This window comes from Hydra vulgaris, chromosome 11, assembly GCF_038396675.1.
Source record: "Hydra vulgaris chromosome 11, alternate assembly HydraT2T_AEP".
Taxonomy (NCBI): domain Eukaryota; kingdom Metazoa; phylum Cnidaria; class Hydrozoa; order Anthoathecata; family Hydridae; genus Hydra; species Hydra vulgaris.
In genome coordinates this window covers 12,509,749-12,531,921 of record NC_088930.1, presented here as the reverse complement: position 1 = coordinate 12,531,921, position 22,173 = coordinate 12,509,749, and the positions used below count along the sequence as shown (strand labels likewise).

Sequence of the window (22,173 nt, the reverse complement as noted above, 5' to 3'; positions counted from 1 at the left end):
GAATCAGATCTGAAAAAAAAAACAAATACCATTTCAAAATTTTTTAATATTCAAGAAAAATGGTGACCTTAAATATCAGCTATAGGTGTGATTTTACAATGTTTGATAATAAAGTAGTTAACACACTTACAGAGACAAAATATACTCAATTCTGCAATGTGTGCAATGTTAAACCCAACCATATGAACAATATTGATTTAGCAAAAGCAAAATCTGAAAACAAGTCAGAGGAAAACTGAAAACAAGTCAGAATCTATGCACTATGATCAATCAGATGCACATATAGGGGAAAACTTGCACCCTTGATCCGTAAGCACCTTTGATCCTATAGCATTATCTCCATACTTACATAACTTATTAAAGAGGGCTAATAAACAGTGTGTTATAAATATTGTATCTTCAAAATTAATTGTGTTTTGGTTAGAGAATAGACCATTATTAAATTTATTTCTAAAGAGTATGATTTTGACGACAGAAAGTAATTTTTTGACTTTAACAAGGAACCTCACATCTTTGATATTTTTTTGAGTTGAATAATTTTGCTTATGTCATTTTGTAACTAAACTATTCACCGCTTGAATGGTTACTTTTGGTAAGCATCTAAAATGACAGCATCTAAAATGAGAAAATAAGCATTTTTGTAAAAATGGAGCGGGTTAGCACCCTTGACGCTAATGCGTTTATGCACCTTTGACCCTTTGATCAAAGGTGCTCACAAACACACACACAAACAAAGTGTTTAACCAATAAAGTAACATGTTCAATGTCATACTATTTTTAAATATATTTTTTTCTTCCAAAATATAGCCTTAAAATGAAGATTTTATACTATTTTGTGTCTTTTGTCTTCCTATTACTTTTATATAATATAATTGTATTGTATTCATTATATATATATATATATATATATATATATATATATATATATATATATATATATATATATATATATATATATATATATATATATATATATATACATATATATATATATATATATATATATAAACTAATATAAATGTCAGTGTATTCTACAAATAGAGTGCTCAATGTTCTTAAAGAACAGAGCAATAATAAATTAGTAAAACCACTTATCTAACTTTTATCTTCTACAGCATGTTTCGCCATCAGCAAGCTCAACAAGCTTCCTGATGAGCCTGCTGATGGCGAAACACGTGTAGAAGATAAAAGTTAGATAAGTATTTTTACTAATTTATAAATATATATATATATATATATATATATATATATATATATATATATATATATATATATATATATATATATATATATATAAAATATATATATATACAAAAAATATATATATATATACAAAAAATATATATATATATACAAAAAATATATATATATATACATATATTTTATATATATGCGTGTGTGCTTGTTAATAAAGAAGATTCTAATAAGTATAAATATTTATAAATGTTCATCCAAAAATTAGGAATATAGCGAAACTATATAAATGTTTCATTTTTTTACAGTTAAATATGGTTTATCATAAAAAAAAAACAATCGATAGACTACCTAAAGGTAAAGTTAATGAAAATGAAATTCGAGCAGCTGTTAATGCAGTTCTTAATGGTGGTACAGTTTATCGCATATCTAAAGAAAGGGGAATCAATTTAATGACACTCAAGAAATATGTTAGGAAATGTCAATTAAATCCAAATACAGTCTGCAAACCTAACTTCATTACCATGCAAATCTTTACCAACGAAGAAGAAATATCTTTATCAGACAATCTTTAAAACTTCACAATGGATTATCAACCAAAACAACACGAAAGCTTGCCCATGAATTTGCAATGACTCTTTTTAAGTGCATTCCTAAATCGTGGAAAAGTTAACAAATTGCTGGAAAACAGTGGTTTCGTGGTTTTATGTTACGTAGGAATGAGTTATCTTTACGAAATCCAGAAGCCACTAGTATGGCACAAGCAACTGCTTTTAATCATTATACAGTCGGATAATTTTTCACCAATCTAAAAGATGTTCGTCTGCAACACAAGTTTCAGCCACAAAACATACATAATGTTGATGAGACAGGTTCACAACTGTTCAAAAATCAGTTAATGTAATTGCTATAAACGGAGATAAAAAAGTTGGAAGGATAACTTCAGCAGAAAGAGGGACATTGGTAACAGCTTGTTGTGCAGTTAATGCAATAGAAAACTCAATCCCTATATTTTTTATTTTTCTAAGAGTTCATTCCAAATGAAGAATTATAAATGGTGGTCCCCTTGGATTGGTTGGGGGTTGCAAACCCATCTGGTTGGATGAGTGTTGCAACGTTTTTAGAGTGGATGAAACATTTTATTCAAAATGTGTAATGTTCGCCAGATATTCCAGTGCTTCTACTTCTTGACAACCATGAGAGCCATGTTTCAATTGTGTGTTTAGATTTAGATGAAAAAAAATGGCACAACTATGCTGCCTTTTATACCACATTGTAGTCACAAGCTGCAGCAATTAGATCGGTCAGTTTATGGGTCGCGGAAACGATATTACAATGCACTGTGATAATTGGGTTCTATCTAATCCAAGACCGATGACCATATATGATATAGTTGCAGTTGTATGGAAAGCTTTTGCACAAGCTTTTACTTTGTCTAGCATTGCTGCAGGATTTGCTGTGGCAGGAATTGAACCTCTCAATCCTAACATATTTTCTGATAATGAGTTTTTGGCTTCATATTTAACAGACCGTCCAGAACCCACTAACCTTAATGTTAACCCATTACAGGTGTTTTTGATCTAGTTTCTGCTATTGTTCATGCCCCAGCTTTTAATCAATCATCGATGTCAAGTCTGTCATCAAGTTTAGCTTGTAGCGTATTGCCTATTCAGTCTATATCTGACCCTTGAAATTAACTATCAAGTGTTTCTAATAATATCTCTCATCAAGCAAGTCTAGAAAAAATTAAGCCATTTCCGAAAGCTAAATCAAGGAAGTCCTTTAAAAGACGTAAGCGTCGGCGTCCCAGAATACTCACAGACACTCCTGTTTGAAATAAACTAAATAAGCTTCAGGAAATGATAAAAAAGTCTCAGTCAAAAAACAAAAAATATGAAACGCAAAATAAGATCTTCATGACAAAAAAAAGAAAACTTGATTTTTATCTTTTCAGAAAGATAAATTTGTAGTAAAATTAATAATAACTTTATTGGTATTTATAATAGACATAGTTTCGACGACTTAAAAATAATTTTTACACATTTATGTTATAAATTTTATCTTAAATAAAGTATGGATACATAGGATCAAGGGCGCATATAGGTAGGATCAAGGAAGCATACTAGTATGCACCCATGATCTTAATTGAACGTTCTTAGTTTTTATAACTTTAAATCTACTTAAAATATTCTGTTAAAAAAATGATTATTAAAGTAAGGTATAAAATTTGCTATTAAGTACAGTTACTATAGAGATCGAAATGAAAACATATATTCAGTAAATTGGCCTGATAGATTTTTAGGATCATGGTGCATACTCTCCCCTAATAGTTTTTTTCACTATGTATCAACATCCTTTGAAAACCAATTTTATAAAAGTGTCAAGTAGAGTAATTTATCAAGAAAGTATTTTTTTCTTAAAGATTCTAAAGCTTAAAAAAAAAATATTTTGTCGCGTATGGTTAACTTTAACGCGCATTTAAACGCGTATGCGCGTTTAAATGCGCGTTAAAGTTAACCATACGCGCTAAAGTTAACCATACAAATTTGAAATCTTTGACCCAAAAACTATTATTTTTACATATTAGAAATTATATAAAATTTTATTTAATTCATGCCGTTTTTTGATCGCTCTGAGTCACTGTGCTTAATGAATTAAAATTGACTATTTGTGGTTGTTTAAAAACATAACAAGTTAAAACATAAAGTGCGCTAATGCTATTATGCTAGTTTTATTACAATATTTTTTATTAAAAGAAATTAATCTAAATTTATTATTTAATTAAAAGAATAAATGATTCTCAATAATGGATGAAGAATTTGTTAACAAGTTGAAAATGAAGAAATTGAAAATGACACTTTTCAGCCAACCGAATTCGAACAAGATTTTATCGAAGTTGTTCGCGATTTGCCAACCTTGTTGGATGTGAATCATCTCACTTACAAAGACAGAAATGCAAAAATAAATGCATGGAATAAACTTATCTTGATATTTTATAAATTTTTTAGTTAAACGAAATCGTATGACGAGATCAGGAGCAGCAGCCTCAAACTTACCTAAATTAAAATGACATTTTTTGCGTGAAAAAAGTGCGAACAAACCAACGGAATGTAATTCTATCTAACGTAAATATTGTTCCAGATCTTGTTTTCTCTTCATCATTTCAATTACAAAGTTTTTTACTATCAAGTCCAAGTAGTAGTAATTATAGCAGTGACTTCACATTAACTAAGTTTTCAAAAAGATCGAATTTCAAAAAGATCGAAATGACACCAGATCATTAAATAAAAAGTTATTAAAAATTATACAAAATATCATAATCAATTATGAATTATCTTTCCTCCAATCACCTGGTCTAAACCCAAAAGAACCGTCACCATCAGTGTAGCTTGTGAGTCAGTTGAGAAAATTATTTTCTGATCTTTTTTTTTCATAAGAAATTTATGTGAAGCTACAATTGCTTGTGTAATCAAAATCACTTATTCACGATTACCGGTAACTGGTCTGTGAAATATACAAAAACGTGTTGTAGCAATACCAAATGTATTTTCTATAGCCCTTCTAGGCCTTGAACGTCTGTAATTTAATGTTCTTTGTTTTTTTGAAATTTCCAATACTTTCTGGAATATTGCAGCAAGAGTACACTGAGCTTCTCCTATTACAAAGAATCTAAGTGTTACAGCCTACCTCTTAATTGGGCTAAAAGGGTCACTCATAACAGTTCTTTTTTTCACAATGCGCTACATACGAAAGCAACTCTTTGTTGAAGGCATTAAAAGTTGTTAAAACAATAATCTTGTAACAATAAATGAATCTTTATTTTCTGTAGACGTTCGGCATAAGTTATCCTTACCCAATACCATTTCTTATTTTTATTTTCTCGTTTCTATTTTTCTCATTTGCAACATCCTTAAAATAATTTTTTTTCTTCGAGTCAATAACAACATTTTTTCATATCAACATGTTTTCCAAATAGCGCAAACAGTTTTGCTGGTGGAAATTAAAATTTTGAATCAACGAAAAGTTATCAACGAAAAAATTTGCTTCGCGCAAAATAATTCGCTTCGTAAAAATTCGCCTTTAAACCGCAAGCTATTTTTGATGTAAACAGCAACACCACCTTATTTTTTAGACTTTTTTGTAAGTGGATTGCGTCATATATTAGTAATTCTTTAAATTTGCGGCCCTGGCGCAGTGGTTAGAGCGCTTGCTTCAGAAGCGGCAGATCCAGGCTTGAAACGAGCTCTGGACATATTTACAGTAAGGAAGGAAGCGTTGTGACAAGGTGGGGCACCTAAATAACAAAGTTAAAATTGAAGTTAAAAAAATTCAAACCGACAATTATCGCTAAAGGCATCATTAGTTAGCCAAGTTTCGCTTGAACAAATTATACTAGAAAGTACTTTCTTTTATCACGATGAAAATATCTTTGTCCCAATTAGCTATAAAAATCGAGACAATTTTCAATTTTCAGTCAAAATCCGGGACGATACTGAGACGAGACGAGGTGTCCCGGACAAAATTGGAGCTTCACAATTTCGCGGAATTTACATCTTTTTAACGGAACATAACCAGACATAACGAGACATACTAGTTAATCCTTAATGTTAAATTTATTATTTTGCTGAGGGGCTCGGCCATTACAATTGTTTTGGCCACTTTATCGTAATTAAACTATTTACCGAGACTTAACAAGACAAATAAAACATGAAATGAAAATTTGCATGTGTTTCATGTTTTTATTTGTAATGTTGTACTGTAATGCACATTACTAAATTTTATTGTCAATAAATAAAAGTTTTTAATTACAAACTTTGTCAAACAGTTCATTTACTTGTGTACACTAGTTGAAGATGCATCAGTTGGAGCTTTGGATGGTCAAGCAAAAGGAGCTGGAGCAAAACCTCTTGAATTGGTGATCAGTGGTGTAATACCTGGTACATGAGATGTTGTCGCAGTAGAGATTCTAGAGGAGGCCGTACTTGCTCGTGACATCGGCTGACTTGGCAGTCTTGGATTAGGCTAAATCTTAACCACATCATCAGATTCAACAACATTGGCTTGATTACTCTCTTGAGACAACAAATCTGGAAAGAAATTTACAAAAGTTTTTTAACTAAGCCAAATTTCAGTTTGAAAAAAATTTAAAAGTTTAAAGTTAAAACAAAAAACAAAGAAACAATAAATGGAAGTGGTTAAATTTAAGATTTTACTAAAGGCAAAGATAAAGTTAAGATCTCTCTTTAGATTTTTTGTGAATGCCCTACCAGGATCTTTGTCATCTTCTGAGGTTAGTTTCCAGGACTTGATTCGAACAAAGTCATAGTTCTGTTGGATATAGAGCAACTTTTCAACATTTTCCGGCTGAAGCTTGGTTCTTTTGTGTGTGACTGTTTCCTCCTGCAGAGAAGACCCTCACCTGAAAAAAACATGGTATGAGCGCCAGCATTGGGAAACCTTTTATCAAGCTAGGCTAAAAAATTTCTTATAAAAGATTTGCTTGTGTCTGGCAAATCATCCTTGACCAAATCAACCCTGTTGATGTGGTGCTGCAAATTGTGGAGACCACTAACACCGATGTGTAAAGTCGACTTTTTATCTGCACTAAGTCTCTCAGATATCTTTGCCAACAATTTGAGAGTAGGCAACAGTTCCTCAAAGATTTTAAACTCCAATTCAGAGGGCACAAGAGATGCAACATCTGCTGGGTCAATGCCTGGCCTTGTTTTAATTGCCAACAGAGGTTCTATTATGTCAAAGACACTCTGCACACACATGTATGTAGAATTCCAGCGAGTGTTGTTGGAAGTGATGAAATTTTTGTAGACCAACTCTGTAACATTTTCCTTTGAATCGGTTTCCATGGCAAGACGAATGTCCCTGTTCATAGCTGCAATTTTGGCCTTGATTCTTTCATTCGCCAAATGACGCTTGTGCGTCTTTTCTGCTAACGTTTGAGCACGAGTGATTGCATGGTCTACTGTTGTGGTGGCATCAACAGTGTCTTTGATGGCCAAATTCAAGGTATGGTCCACACAAAGAAAAGACTTGTCAATAAAGGTGCACTTTGGAATTGCAGCTTTGACATTAACACCATTATCATGATTATAAAAGTGAACATATCCTATTATAATTACACGACCAGATATCTTGCTTTTCGGAGCGAAAAAATAGAAGGGTAACTTTTCAAAACAAAAATATATCGTATAGAATGATTGGCTACACTTACCGCAAATTAAAATTATAATTTTTACAGGGGTCTTATTTACGGAAGTGTGTGTATGAAATAAAATTTTTTTGACAAATATGATAAGTGTTTCATAAATTAGACACTTTCCTTTGCCTGATGATTATGTTTCAAAAAAAGCTTACGCCGCTATAATAAAATAAAATTATATTGTACTATATTCATCAATAAAAAATTGTAATAACTTTTTTAAACAATAAAATATTAAAATTTGTAATGACTGTATTAACGTAAACATGTACCTCATAAGAAATATACTACTCAAAAATAACATCTCAATAATATTAACAAGATACATAAAACGATAAACAAAAACTTAATAATAAAGAAAGAATATACAAGTGAAATAATCAATTTAGCATTGATTAGCTCACCTAATTCAGTTGGCATTGTATCTCGCTAGATTCAGCTAATACAAAAGTTTCGCAAACACCACATTTGATTTTTTTATTAAACTTTTTAACCACATAACCAGAAATAACTTTAGCAACTTCAAAGCTCTCTGAATCTAAATTGCATTCTTCAAGATCTGGTAAAACTTCTTGCAATTTATCATCAAATAATTTCATTAAAGATATATTACAACTCTCTTTTGTTACATCTTCCTACCGGATATTGACTGACTCTTTAAGTAAAGTTTTCACCGCTAAAATGCGCTCAGATGTCTCAAGTTCATGCAAACCAATTAAAAATCTGACACCACTCATTTGATGATACTTTGAAAATCTTAGCTCTAACGAATCAGTTAGCAAGCGTAATATTAAAAAATAATGGTATCCTTTTTGAAATAAATCATCAATAAGTGAAGCTGTGCATCTTAAAGTGGTCCTGAAAGCTTCTGATGTTTGTTTACTTAATGTAAACTTTTGAGAGTTTGAAGCTTGAGATAATTGCCATTCTTCAATCCATTCAGCTAAATTGCGCAAAAATAAAGGTTTCATGTCACCCAAAACAGTTGCATTTCCAATATAATAATTATTGTTGTATTTTTGCTTACTGTTACTTATTGTCCACCATATATTTATCAACTTTAAATGGCTTGAGGCATCAGTCCGATCTGGAAAATAACTTTCAATAGCTGCAGAAATTGTAGGATCAAATATTGCAAGAGCAAGTGGTACACTTTGTTTGTTATCTCTTGGATGAAGTGATTTATAAGATAATTTGAAACCTTTTTTTAAATTCGACTGAAGTAATTGGTCTTTATCGTATACATCATGAAGTAACTTCCATGATATTTCACCAGCATGTAAATCAATAACATCATGAAACTGATCAAGATAAAAAGCAGGGAATATAAAACGTGTGGAATTTATTAAATTGTTTCTAAGAAAACGGTTTCTAAGAAGATGGACAGCGTCAAAAAAAAAATATCTTACTTGTCTTTTTTATAGGATGAGTAATACTACTAACATGGTTGATATTTTTATATTTATGCATCAAATGTAAAAAAGCAGAAACATAAGTGAAATGATTATCAGAAATTACAACACGTACATGAAAACAATTTTCTTGTAGAGATATATACAAAACTCCTTCATTATCTACATCTATCATTCTACCACCTTGATATTGTGCTTCTTTCTGCAAATATATTTAATCCATCAACAGCACTACATCTTTGTCAATTTTATTTTGGTTTAGTAAACATTTTACAGATTTCAATGGTTCTACCCCACATTTATTAATTTTTTTCAAAAGGCTAAATGATGGTAGAGGAAACTGTTCTAATAAGAGTTTAAAGGCCTGATTTGATCGATTGATCTCTCTTTTTATATCCAGTTTTACAGTAAACTACAGCACATGTGTTAACCATGTAAGAATATTTGAATAAACTGTTTTAAAAGACGTCTATGTAAGTCAAAAAGTTACCCTTCTAATCTTTCGCTCCGAAAAGCAAGATATCCAACCGTGTAAGTAGAGTAGGCCATGACGTGGGTAATGGCGAGATCAGGCATATCACTTTAACTGTTGAACACAATTATCTTAACTCATGTAAAAAAGTACCTTTTTCTAATTTAACTTACTTGTCGATGTTTATGGCAATGTTGTCTGCTGTGTGCATCTCACTGAACGGACTGATAAAAACGACAAACTTGTTCAGGGTCCACTCCTTGTCAATGTTATAAACAGGCAATGATTGGTATGGATCAAAGTTCCTTGAAGTCCAAATGTCCTTGCTCAGAGCCATTCCCGGCCTTTCCAATAGATCAGTTTCCAAAACTTTATCCACAGCCGTCTTGACATTGTCATACAACCAAGGCAGCTTGTACCTAGAATAAGTTGTGGCAGCCTTGATTTTCAGCTTTGGAACTAAGTAGTGCATAAACTCCTTGAAAGGTCTTTCCTCTACAAAGCTGAATGAAAGATTCATCCTTGCCAAAAGTTTCATAATTTCCAAATCACCTCGAAGTTGCATTAGATCTCTGGGTTTGTACTTCAGATACTGACTCAGTCTTGCCTGGCTTGCGCTCAATAAGACAATCTAGCATGGAAAGACGTCTTTTCTTAATGGAGCGGTTGAGAACTTGAGGAGATTTTTCGCCTGAAAAAAATCTTAAAATAGTTTAGTATTGCTAAGTCTCGTTATGCTGAGGTATAAAAAAATTTGTACGGGACTGATTGCTAATTTATTAATTTGGGGCAGTGGCGAATTAAGACTTCTCGGGGCCCGGGGATATTTAAAAGTAGGAGGCCCCGTTCCACTAACAACGACAAAAATGAGTAAAACAAAGATTTTCTTGAAAACGCTATCACTGATATTTATTTATATACAAATTTTATATTTATTTTATTGAATTAAGTTGAGTGATTTTTTTCTGCTTTTCTTCCCCGCAAACTCTGCAATCACATTGCTGAAATCCAAAGTTTCTAATAGTTTTGACTCAATAGTTAATCTTGCTATATTACTTAAACGACTATGAACGATTGTTGATCGGTGCATGTTCTTAACTCTTTTAAGAGTAGAGAATGATCTCTCAGCCTCGCAATTTGTTATGGGAATAGTTAGAAATAAGCGATATGCTATATAAACATTTGGAAATACATCAATAACATCGGTTTCAACAATCCAATTAAAAACTTGCAGAGGAATCAATGTGTTTTCAGTCTCAGATTTATCTTTTTTATGCGAAAAAAAACCCGGAGGCTGCAACTTTAATAATGTTACAAATTGTTCTATTTCAAATATGAAACTATCTTCTAAATCATTTGAGTACACTTCTACAATTTTTTTCGCGCTAACTTGCAATTCCATGGTACTAATAGTTAACAGCTTCGATAGAAATCCAAATAACTTATTTACGTGGTTGTAACCATCACTTCTTATAGGTAATTTTGTCACAAGTTTGTCAATAATGACAAAAAATGTATTCACTCGAAACTTGTCGGATACGTTTAAAGAACCAACTTGGTTTTTTTTCTCCGTTGCTCAATTTTTTAATTACCTTTCTTTTGTTCTTATCAGAAGAGTCTTTTTCAATAAACGAGCTAAGTTTTTTTGATTCATTCTCAAATCTCGTAAAGTTGTTTCGTAAGCTTTTTACAAAGTCAATTAGTGAAAGTAAGATACTGCTTGCTGTATGCAAATCAGATTCAACTTTTTGAAGAAATTTGCTAACTGCATTAAACCTCTTAAGTATGTGATGCCAAAGTACAGCCATGAATGCAAACTCTAGCTTAGTGATCTTGTTTAATAAACACAAAGCTTCATGACGAGTATCAGATTTTTCTTCTGTATCCTCAGCTATATGACATAGCGCTGCATGAATCCCATCAAAATTTTCTACCAAACTTTTTGAAGCATCTGACCTACATGACCATCGTGTATCTGATAGGCGCTTGAGTGTAGCATGATTTCCTTTCAATAAATCCCATCTTTGTGTTGAAGCTACAAAAAATGAATACAAACTCTGGAGAACGCCAAAATAGTTGATAGAATTGATGCACTCACTGACACTGCACTGCTCTACTAAATTTAAAGAATGTCCAGCGCAGGGGATATAAAAAGCTAATTCACTCCGATCTTTTAAACGTGCCTGTAATCCAGAATATTTACCAGACATATTGCTTGCATTATCGTATGCCTGACCCAAACAATTGGTATATCAATACCATATCTTTCCAGTAGATCTAAAATGTCAGTAATCAAAGATTTACCGTCGTGGCTTTTAATTTGTAGAAAAAAAAAATCGTTCATACACGTGGCCATTTAGATAATAACGAAATATCACAGAAAGTTGTGCCACGTGAGAAATATCAGGAGTCGAATCTACGATAATTCCCCAGTATTTTCTTTTTTTTATTTCGGTAATAATGTGCGTTTAAACCTTTTGAGACATAATATCAATTAGCTCTTCCCAAATAGTTTTAGACAAATAATTTACATTACCTTTGCCTTTATTTGCAAAAGTGTCAAGGTGTTGCTTTAAAACTGGATCAAATTGAGTCAACAGTTCTAACATGTCTAGGTAATTTCCGTTATTTGACGATCCTATAACTTCATTATGGCCTCGAAATGTTAAACCTCTTTCGGCTAAAAAACGAATAACCGCAACTATTCTATTTAAGATTGCAGGCCAATAATTAAATTCCCTTTTAATCTGGCTTACCATATATTCATCGACATGAGTATTTTGTTTTATGAATTCTATCCACTTAATCATGCATTGAATATGTTCCTTGCTGTTTTCGTGGCCGAAAATAGTTTGTTTAGCTTTTTTCCAATTGTAAAAGCCACTTTTGACAAATACGTTGTCGTAATCGGTTGAAAACAACTTGCAAACATAACAAAATACGCATCTAGTGGATTCAGAAAACATTAACCATTTTCGGTCACACTTTTCGCCATAATTCATCACTTTTTGAAAATATTTAACCGAATAATACCTGTACTGGTTTTTGAACATCCGCTTCGAAGATTCGAAATTAGAGTCTTTTTTTTGAAAAAAAGCATACCCCTTGTTTAAATACTTCATACGTTCATTTTCCTTTAATTGTAATGGCCATAAAGCAGGGTCTTCGCGTAGAATGGTATCTAGGAAAAAAAATCATGATAAATAAGCCTAATAAAAAAATAATAAGTGACAATTTATAGAATAAAAATATTAACTGCCTAAAAAGTAAATTGTTTGTTTAGCAGATGTTAGAGGTGTCATTAAAGATAGTAAAAATTGGAGTACCTGAGTCAAGCTCATTGTTATGCATTGTAGATTCAACACTTTCAACTTCTTGAATTTCATTTGAAGGACCTTGACAGGCTACCTCATTTTCCGTGTTATTGTTTTCATCTTTTCTTTCATTGTTTTTATTATTATCTACAGTTTGTGGAAATTGCATAATAGTTTGGTTTGATGAAAAAAAATTTGTCATTTTCGGAAGTTTAGCTACCATTTCCTCTCTCTCTTTCTTCAATCTTCTTTTACAAGCTCCACTTTCATATTTTCTTAGCATTTTAATTATAACTGTATAACCTGAAAAGTGTTAAACTGTTCTTTTTTTCTCTTTCACGAATTTAGCGCTTCAGCTATTAAAAGCATTCACACAAGAACTCTTTTGTGCGGAAGTACAAAAGAATTGAAGAATTGCAATCGTTAATGCATTTTCAATAACAATATAATTATACAAGTCATTAATAATTTTCCGAAGGGAATTGTTTTTGTAGCAATTTGTACAAATGTTACATTCAATTATTGCTATAAGGCGCTGCTACCAATCTAGTAATTTTTTTTTGTAGAAGTTGTTGCGCTCCATCGTTGTCAAAGACCGGAAAAAATATACAATGCAGCGTTTTTGTTGACAGTTATTTTATTTTTGTGCTTTTGTTTTCAGACAATTTAGTAAATTTAACATTGGCTCTTTTAAGTTAATAAAAGATTTAATTTTCAGAGTTAATAAAAGATTATTTACTTTGAATCGGGGCCCCTAAAATTGTGGGACCCGGGGCTATAGCCCCCCTAAAACCCCACCCCCACCCCCACCCTCCTTGATCCGCCACTGATTTGGGGTATAAATTGAATATTAACTTAATAAAATAAGTCATAAAAAGTGGTTTTTTCTTTAGGGATTAAAAAGACAATACACAAAAACGTTTATTTCAATAAAGGGTTTAAAAAAATCCTTAAATATCTTTTTAAAATAAAGTTGCTACAAGCAACTTCATTTTACACTTTTAACTCACCTCGTTGTGGCTCAAAAGTCTCATTTTCATTATAGATATTTTCAATTTCGTCCAAGGCCAAATCAGAATCTCTCTTGTGGAAAGATTTATGTTTCTCCAGCTCTTTGAACTCACGAGGATGGGCACTTTACGCATTCACGAAGTTGGTGCTTACGCATGCCAGATGTGTTACCATTATTGACCTTGTAAATATTGCCATAAAGTTTGCACCGATCATTGGCAAGGCTTATACCACGGTCATCATGGATTTCGTCTGTTTTTTGCTTCTCATAAAATTTCCAGATATGACCTTTGCTTCGTGGCATCTTGCAGACTGATTGACAATTTGACTTTGACTATACTCAGACAGTGCCGGTTGTAAAAGTCTCACTAAAAATTTAAAGAATAAATTAAAATCAAGGAGCTACCCAATAAGCAGACACTATTTGGTCCAATAGCGTACCAGGCTTGGCTGCCACGCTGTACCAGGCCTGGCACGCCAGTGCTGTGCCAGCGCCGGGTTGCCCATTGGTTTTGCAATGGCCCGGTATCCGTAAGCCAGTGCTGGTTCAATTCATTGCCAAGGCTGACAACCAGCGCATGTTGCAACGTGGGTCCATTAAAGGCCCACATTATGCGTTTATTACACATATACTTAATTATTTAAATTATACTTAGGTATGTATAATATATATAATTATAAATAAATTATATAAAAGTATTACCTAACTATTATATTTATATTTACAATATCTATTTTTAAATTTTTTTAATAAGGTGGTAAGTTAACAATAAGAAATAGTTAAAAGTGGTTAATAAATAATTCAACAATTTATGAATGTTTTCCTAATTATGTACTTTTTAGGTATATTATTTTAAAAGTTAAAGAAATTCCAAAAAAAAAAAATTACATGCTCATATATCATTAATAATAGAAAAACTTGTAAAGCTTAAAATAATGCCAAATATACAATTAACATACAAAACATATAAAACAGATAATGTAAGACACCCTAAGCACATTAAACTTTGTCAGATTCGTTAGAATTAGAGCGTTCAAATCGTGGTAATGATAATCGCGGTAAAGGTTTCGATGTTAATGATTGGACGGTATGGTTCAAATTACCACGACTTTCTGTTGAACTGGCTTTCAGAATGGACTTTCTTTCGGCTCTTTCCTTTCTGCCTCCATTTCTGTCGAGAGCTCCAGACAAGAAAGCCACAATTGCCTTTTGAATTTCGCTGTCTGTAGCATCTTTTGTCGGCAAATTTCTTCGTATTGCTTCTACAAACATGAAACAGTCATATACAAAGTGTTTTTACAAAAAATTTTACAAATAATATAGCCTTTGTTTACGTACGTACTAATAGTTTTGTTATACTATACGTAAAATGTATTATACACGCTGTATTTTACACTCTGCATGCTTAAATTTTTATTTCATAATTTTTGTAAGTAAACTTCGAACAAATAGCAACTATTTGGTCGAATTACAACTTAAAAAAACAACAGATATGTAGTAATAATGTAGTATAAATACAACAGAAAAAGGCTATTATTATATATTCATTCTGATTTAATGAAAACTCTAAAAAAGTTCATGCAAGTAAAACTAATCATGCAGTAATGAAGGGATGTACGATTTCCTAATATAAATTTACCATTTCAATTGATAAATGTTATATATATTATATATAACAAGACAATTTTTCATTTTTAAAATATACATAACACATCCATAAATAGTCAAGGAAGCTAAATAATCTTTAAGATATTCACAAAATATTCTGAATAACGTCAAACATATTTAAAGATTTTAGTATATGACAATGATTAGAATTAAATAAATGACAATTAATTAAAGAAAACAATTGCATACAATTACTTTTAAATATTTATGTTTAATAACTTACAATAACTTACTTTCAATAACTTGGCAAAATTTAAGAGCTCGGAAAGACTTTTTATTAAGTTCACCTTGTCCCGTCCAGTTCAATTTTTTTGCCACTTCATTATTTATTACGGATGATATCATTCGCTTTGTGGCTTCTATGAGATTTTGCCCGCCTTTTGCTGCTACTCCCTTTACCTAAAAAAAACTGTTACTCTTAATAAAACAAATCTGTTTGTTTTTTTTATTAACTTATAAAATCATTTGCAATATACTACAAATTAATTACAGATGTGATTAAGATTGTTTTGACTTTAGAAATATTTGATTAGCTCTTTCAATAAATCCTTTAAAAAAAAGTAACGTTCTATACCTAACCAATTACCAGTTGGAAAAAGATAATTTTCATGTAATTACATATATTAATAACCATTACAATTAGTTCTCAAACTTTCAGAAGCATTTTTTAGACAACTTAATCGTATGGCTCTTTATTGACAAAGATTATGTCCTTAGGTTTTACAATTTGAAAAAATTGTAAATAGCATTTTTACCGTTTCAGAATCACTAATATATACACAAATCAATAGCCTCTTACAAAAATCATCGCTTTAAAATGATTATTTGAATTATGTTGTTAGGTTAAGACATAAGTCAATGGTCCGCTTGAAAATTAATCTTTAATTTTAACTATATATAAATTAAAACAACTTAAACTATTAAATTTGGAAAAATAATTATTAAAATCATGTTTGAAACAATTCTAAAGCTTACAAGCTTAATAAAAACAATTTTATCCTGCTTTAGTGCATCCTCAAGTTGCTGCAATTGTTCGATGTCACAAACCGGTAAATCAAGAGAATCAAATATATCATCATCATCATCTTTACCACCTTGTGTAAGAGTCTGTAACATGGCAGTGTTGTTGTTCACTTGCTTCTGTAGATTATTCACAGCAGCTTTAAGTTCCACCTGAAGAAGAATAATCTTGTTCAAAGTGGCATTCATTGATGAAAAGGCAGTAGTTGATGAAACTAATGAAACAGTTTCAGCATTGTGAACAAGCTCAGACTCAAGCTGTTCTCTATTAACATTATTATTACTGTCATTTGAGGAATTATTTTGAATCTGGCTAGTTAATAATTCTTCTTTTGAAACAACTGCTTTTATTAATGTTTGATTGGCATCAGGAAATGGAGGAGGTGTTGGTGCACGAGAAGGAGATAATTTTTTTTTTGCTGTTCGATCACTTTTTTCAATCATGTTCCATTCTTTATTGACTATAGGAGTAGGTGGTAGCAGATAAGATTTTTTAAATTGTGGTTGTTCATAATAATCTTCAGAGTCACTATCATAATTTTCAGCAGGATACTTTTGTATTCTAAACAGATAAGTCATATGTTTAAAAATGATTTAAAGAAATCCATCTTATTGTATCTAATAAATACCCTAAAGTATACATTATGAAATGCCATATAAGACCTTAAGATATTATAACACAGCAGTGAAAACAATTTCAAGGTTAAACATTGACTGAGTAAATAAGTTTATACATAGTCAACAAATAATAATATAAATTTAGTAAAACATTTGTTTTACTTAAGGCCAAATAAAAAAATATATATACATAAAATAAAGGTGGAATAAATACATATATAGTGTGAATTTTAATAAAAAAAAGAAGAAGATATTACAAGGATGCATCAATATTTATGCAGCCCCGGTCATAAACCTGGCCCTGGCTAAGTTTTATCAACCTGATAGCTTGCTACAAACAAGTAAATTTATTTAACTAGCAAATTAATGTATGGATAAATTTCTATATTTATTGGATTATGAACCAACTTGCACAATATCATTTAACTAATTTACTGCTACAACACCAAGCAATCGCCACTATATTATGCAACAAGTAAAGCAATACATTTCACTTTAAAAATATGGTGTGTATCAAATTTACATATAAATTATAGTAGCTTACCGTTTGGGGCGCAATCTTTGACTTTCAGCGTCAATCTGCAGATCTGATGTGACAGTAGCTTTAGAAAGGCAAAATTGAGCCTTCCCATAAGATTCTGAAAATTGTAGAAAAATTAATAACACAGCTTAAAACCATTGTATTAAAGTAACTGGATTTAAATTTGTGGCACAACTTTAATGGAAGTACAATTAATTAGATAAATGATAAACTATAAACATAGCTAGACATCATTTAAGAAGTAGAATACCATTTTATTATACATTTTTAGAGAAAACCTAAAACAATAACTTTACATCCTATCATAAAAAAAGAGAGCATTTAATTGTTTTTTAAATTAAAATATGAGTGTACAGCTTATGAGGGTACAGCTTATGAGGGTACAGCTCTAAAACTCAGTTTTATGGTTCTGAGGCCGGCTGGTAGTCAGGTTTCCCGAACTCTGTGGTAGCTCTCAGAGAGGCTGATTCCATCAACAGCTGAAAAATATCAAAGTATTAACAGTGCCATGTTGCGCATGGATGGTGTCCCTGTTTGTACTTTTGGTGTGCATTGCGGAGGCCACATTTGGAGCCCTTTGTTACGGCTTAGGGTTTATTAGTAGTAATGAGGCAATTGCTTGGGCTATTAAACGGTGTTCTGAGTACTATCTATGCTTTGAGTCAAGTTCTTCAATCTAATTTAAAAATGAATAAAGTACCAAAAACTATAAAACACAAAAAACCATCATCATCACCAATTTCTCTAAACCTATCATTCACTAATATTCGTGGTCTTCGAAGTAACTTTTCTTCTGTTGAGTCTTATCTCTTGCAAAGTTCACCAGACCTACTTGCTCTTTGTGAGACTAATTTGAGTTCGGCTGTCTCATCTTGTGATCTTAGTGTTGATGGTTATCTTCCTCTGATTCGTAAAGACTCCAATAGCCACATGCTTGGCCTAAGCATTTACATTCGTAAGAATTCACCTGTTTGTCGTGAAACTAGGTTTGAATCCACAGACTATTCTTTCATGTGCTTTCGTTTAGCACCACTTCACGCTATTGCCTTTCTCTTTGTTCTATATCGATCTCCTTCATCTCAAGACTGTACACTTTTTGATGTTATTTCTAATCATATTGACCAAGCCCTCTCTATTTATCCATCAGCAAATATAGTTGTTGTCGGTGACTTTAATGCTCACCACTCTGAATGGCTTGGCTCTAGTGTCAGTGACTCTGCAGGCATTAAAGCCCACAACTTTTGCCTTTCTCAATCCCTAACTCAAATAGTCAACTTTCCAACTCGCTTTCCTGACAACCCTAATCATTTACCTTCTCTACTCGACTTATGTCTTGTTTCTGATCCTAGTCAGTGCTCAGTTTCTCCACATTCACCCTTAGGTGCTTCTGATCACAGTTTGATCTCTTTAAAACTAATATCTCATTCTTCTTCATCACCTGAATACCCCTACTATCGAACCTCTGACAACTACAGTAAAGCTGACTGGGATTCTTTCCGTGACTTTCTTCGTGATGGCCCTTGGGTAGAAATCTTTCAACTTCCTGTCGACAAATGTGCTTCTTATATAACTTCGTGGATTCAGGCTGGCATGGAATCTTTTATTCCCTCTCGACGATTCCAGGTCAAGCCTCACTCTCCTCCATGGTTTTCCTCACACTGTGCTGCTGCGATTGCCAATCGAAACCGTTACTTCCATATTTATCAGCAAAACAATTCTCCAGAAAACAGACGTCTTTTCATTACTGCTAGAAACAACTGTAAAAAGGTTTTGTCTAACGCCAAAACCCGCTATTCTCAGGTCATGAAATCTCGTATCTCATCTCAAAAATTAGGCTCTCGTGACTTCTGGAGAATCTTTAATAATATCAATAATAAGGGCAAATCTATAATTCCACCTCTCTTGTATGGTTCAGACTTTGTCACCTCACCTAAAGACAAAGCCGAACTGTTTGCTAAAAACTTTTCATCAATATCATCTCTTGATTCCACTAATTGCGTTCTACCTGATATTGCCAACAAACAGGTTGATTCATTGCTTGACATTCATATCACTTCAGCATCTGTATCTAAAGTGATTTCCTGTCTAGACTCTTCTACAGCTTGTGGCCCAGACAACATACCTGTTATTGTCTTGCAGAAGTGTTCTCCAGAGCTGTCGTCTATACTCTCAAAACTATTCAACAAGTGCTTATCAGAGTCTTGTTTTCCAGCCTGCTGGAAAGCCGCATCTGTTATCCCTATCTTCAAAAATTCTGGGGAGCGATCTGATTCGTCTAACTACCGTCCCATAAGTCTTCTTCCTATCATAAGCAAGGTTTTTGAATCTTTAATTAACAAACACTTAATTTCTCATCTTGAATCTAATAACTTACTTTCTGACCATCAATATGGATTTCGATCTTCTCGTTCTACAGCTGATTTGCTAACAGTAATAACTGACAGGTTTTATCGTGCATTAGATGAAGGTGGAGAGGTTAAGGCCTTCGCTCTTGACATTTCAAAAGCGTTTGATAAAGTTTGGCATGCTGGTCTTCTCCATAAGCTTTCTTCTTATGGTGTATCCGGCAACATCTTTAAGATCATTGAATCCTTCCTTTCCAATCGTAGCATAAAAGTTGTCCTCGATGGACAACACTCTTCTTCTTATTCTGTAACTTCAGGGGTTCCTCAAGGTTCTATCCTTGGCCCTATACTCTTTTTAATTTACATTAACGATCTTCCAGATATTCTCACATCTAAGGTGGCATTGTTTGCTGATGACACTACCATTTATTCTTGTCGTGATAAGAAACCAACACCCTCTGATTGCCTGGAGGGGGCATTTGAGCTTGAAAAGGATCTCACTTCTGCTACAGCATGGGGCTCACAGTGGCTGGTGAACTTTAATTCAGATAAAACTCAATTTTTTTCAGCCAATCGTTATCGCAATAATTTAGATCTTCCTATATTTATGAACGGTGATGTACTCGATGAGTCACCTACTCTTCATCTTCTAGGATTAACTCTTACTTCCAATCTTTCTTGGAAACCATATATCAAATCGGTTGCAAAATTAGCATCTGCTAAGGTTGCATCTCTTTATCGAGCTCGCGACTTTCTTACTCTGGATTCTATTCTCTACCTCTATAAATCTCAAATCTGGCCTTGTATGGAATACTGTTGCCATATCTGGGGCGGATCTTCTAATGATGCCCTTTCTCTTTTAGACAAGGTGCAAAAACGCATTGTAAACATAGTTGGACCTGCTCTTGCAGCCAACCTTCAACCATTATCACATCGTCGTAATGTTGCTTCTCTTTCTCTTTTCTACAAATACTATAATGGGCACTGCTCGAAAGAGCTAGCGTCTCTTGTGCCATCTACTAAAATTCATTCTCGTGTTACTCGTCATTCAATTAAGTGTCATCCTTTTTCTGTGACTGTTCCTAAGTGCTCCAAAAACGCTTATTCGTCTAGTTTTTTTCCTCGAACATCAGCTCTTTGGAATTCGCTTCCTTCATCTTGCTTTCCTGATTCATATAATTTGCAATCTTTTAAATCGTCCGTCAATCGTTATCTTGCTCTACAATCTTCATCTTTTCTCTTACAGTAACTTCCAACTTTAATTAGTGGCTGCTTGCAGCCTTGTTGGAAGCGAAGATGTTTAAAAAAAAAAAAAAAAAAAAAAAAGAGTGAATTACCTTTTGTCCCTAAAATTCTGACTGAATGCTTTCTCCAATTATCAGTTGGCATTTCTTCCTCCTTGGCAGCTTTATTGTTTCTTTGCTGGATTGTATAAGGAGGCCAATAACACATATCCTTACCGATCAGCCATGCACCTGGTACAATTGCAACATCATCATTTTCGTCAACAAATGCAACAATTGCAAAACAATTTTTATCCATCTACAATTCAGAACAATAAACCCAACACAAAATAAACTTCAAGCCTTTTGTAATCAACTCAGTTAAATAGTTTAAACTTATCTTATTTTAAATGTGTTAAATTTATTTAAAGTTTAAATTTCAATTCTTATTAATCTTAAAAATAATAACCACATTACAAATCAATTATAATATCGTTTAAGATACATAAATAACATATATAAAAAAACTTCTTCCTTTATAGGTTTCAAATTAAATTATTTACTTTTTTCTTATAAATACTATTATAGTACAATTATTATTACTTAACAAATAATGTTATTAAAGAACAATATTATTTATAGTGAAAATTAATATTGTTATTGATAATATTATTATCAATAGTGAAAAAGTAATAACAATGGTTATATTATTTATAAGGAAAAGTAAAATAAATAACTTACTTTGAAAGCTATAAAAATTTTGTAACATATATATTTGTGTGCTTGTATTATTTGATCCTCATATTTTATTTATTAATAAATTGTGAATAGATTTTTTATTAAAATAGCTTGTTTTTGATCTCATATATATATATATATGTATATATATATATATATATATATATATATATATATATATATATATATATATATATATATATATATATATATATATATATATATATATATTTATACACACACACATAATATGATTTTTAATTTAAAATAAATATTTATAGGCTGAATATATATATATAAAATAATAACTTAAACAAAAACAAAGTACACATTTTTATAAATAACTTTATTGTAGTAAGCAATATATACAAAAAAAAATGTAAAAAAATTATATGAAAA

At 31.8% G+C, this 22,173-nt stretch overlaps 3 protein-coding genes across 4 annotated transcripts; all 3 read right to left on the bottom strand.

Annotated features, from left to right (window-relative positions):
• Nucleotides 1-10,791: 10,791 nt before the first annotated feature.
• LOC136086852 (uncharacterized) lies at nucleotides 10,792-11,505 on the bottom strand. Its single transcript, XM_065809346.1, has one exon. It carries the CDS (start codon nucleotides 11,503-11,505, stop codon nucleotides 10,792-10,794), a length of 714 nt encoding a protein of 237 aa, XP_065665418.1.
• Nucleotides 11,506-11,763: 258 nt separating this feature from the next.
• LOC136086851 (zinc finger MYM-type protein 5-like) lies at nucleotides 11,764-12,892 on the bottom strand. Its single transcript, XM_065809345.1, has 2 exons — nucleotides 12,622-12,892; nucleotides 11,764-12,476 (listed from the first exon to the last, which is right to left on the bottom strand). Exons 1-2 carry the CDS (start codon nucleotides 12,890-12,892, stop codon nucleotides 11,764-11,766), a joined length of 984 nt encoding a protein of 327 aa, XP_065665417.1.
• A 1,546-nt stretch (nucleotides 12,893-14,438) lies between these two features.
• LOC136087409 (uncharacterized) lies at nucleotides 14,439-21,883 on the bottom strand. 2 transcript variants are annotated; one of them, XM_065810142.1, is made up of 6 exons: nucleotides 21,778-21,883; nucleotides 21,151-21,355; nucleotides 17,472-17,565; nucleotides 16,265-16,871; nucleotides 15,523-15,688; nucleotides 14,439-14,883 (listed from the first exon to the last, which is right to left on the bottom strand). In XM_065810142.1, exons 2-6 carry the CDS (start codon nucleotides 21,353-21,355, stop codon nucleotides 14,621-14,623), a joined length of 1,335 nt encoding a protein of 444 aa, XP_065666214.1. In that variant the 5' UTR covers nucleotides 21,778-21,883; the 3' UTR covers nucleotides 14,439-14,620. The 2 variants fall into 2 exon arrangements, with proteins under 2 accessions (XP_065666214.1, XP_065666215.1); XM_065810143.1 differs by lacking the exon at nucleotides 21,778-21,883 and having other exon boundaries at nucleotides 14,491-14,883; nucleotides 15,513-15,688; nucleotides 21,151-21,490.
• Nucleotides 21,884-22,173: the final 290 nt, after the last annotated feature.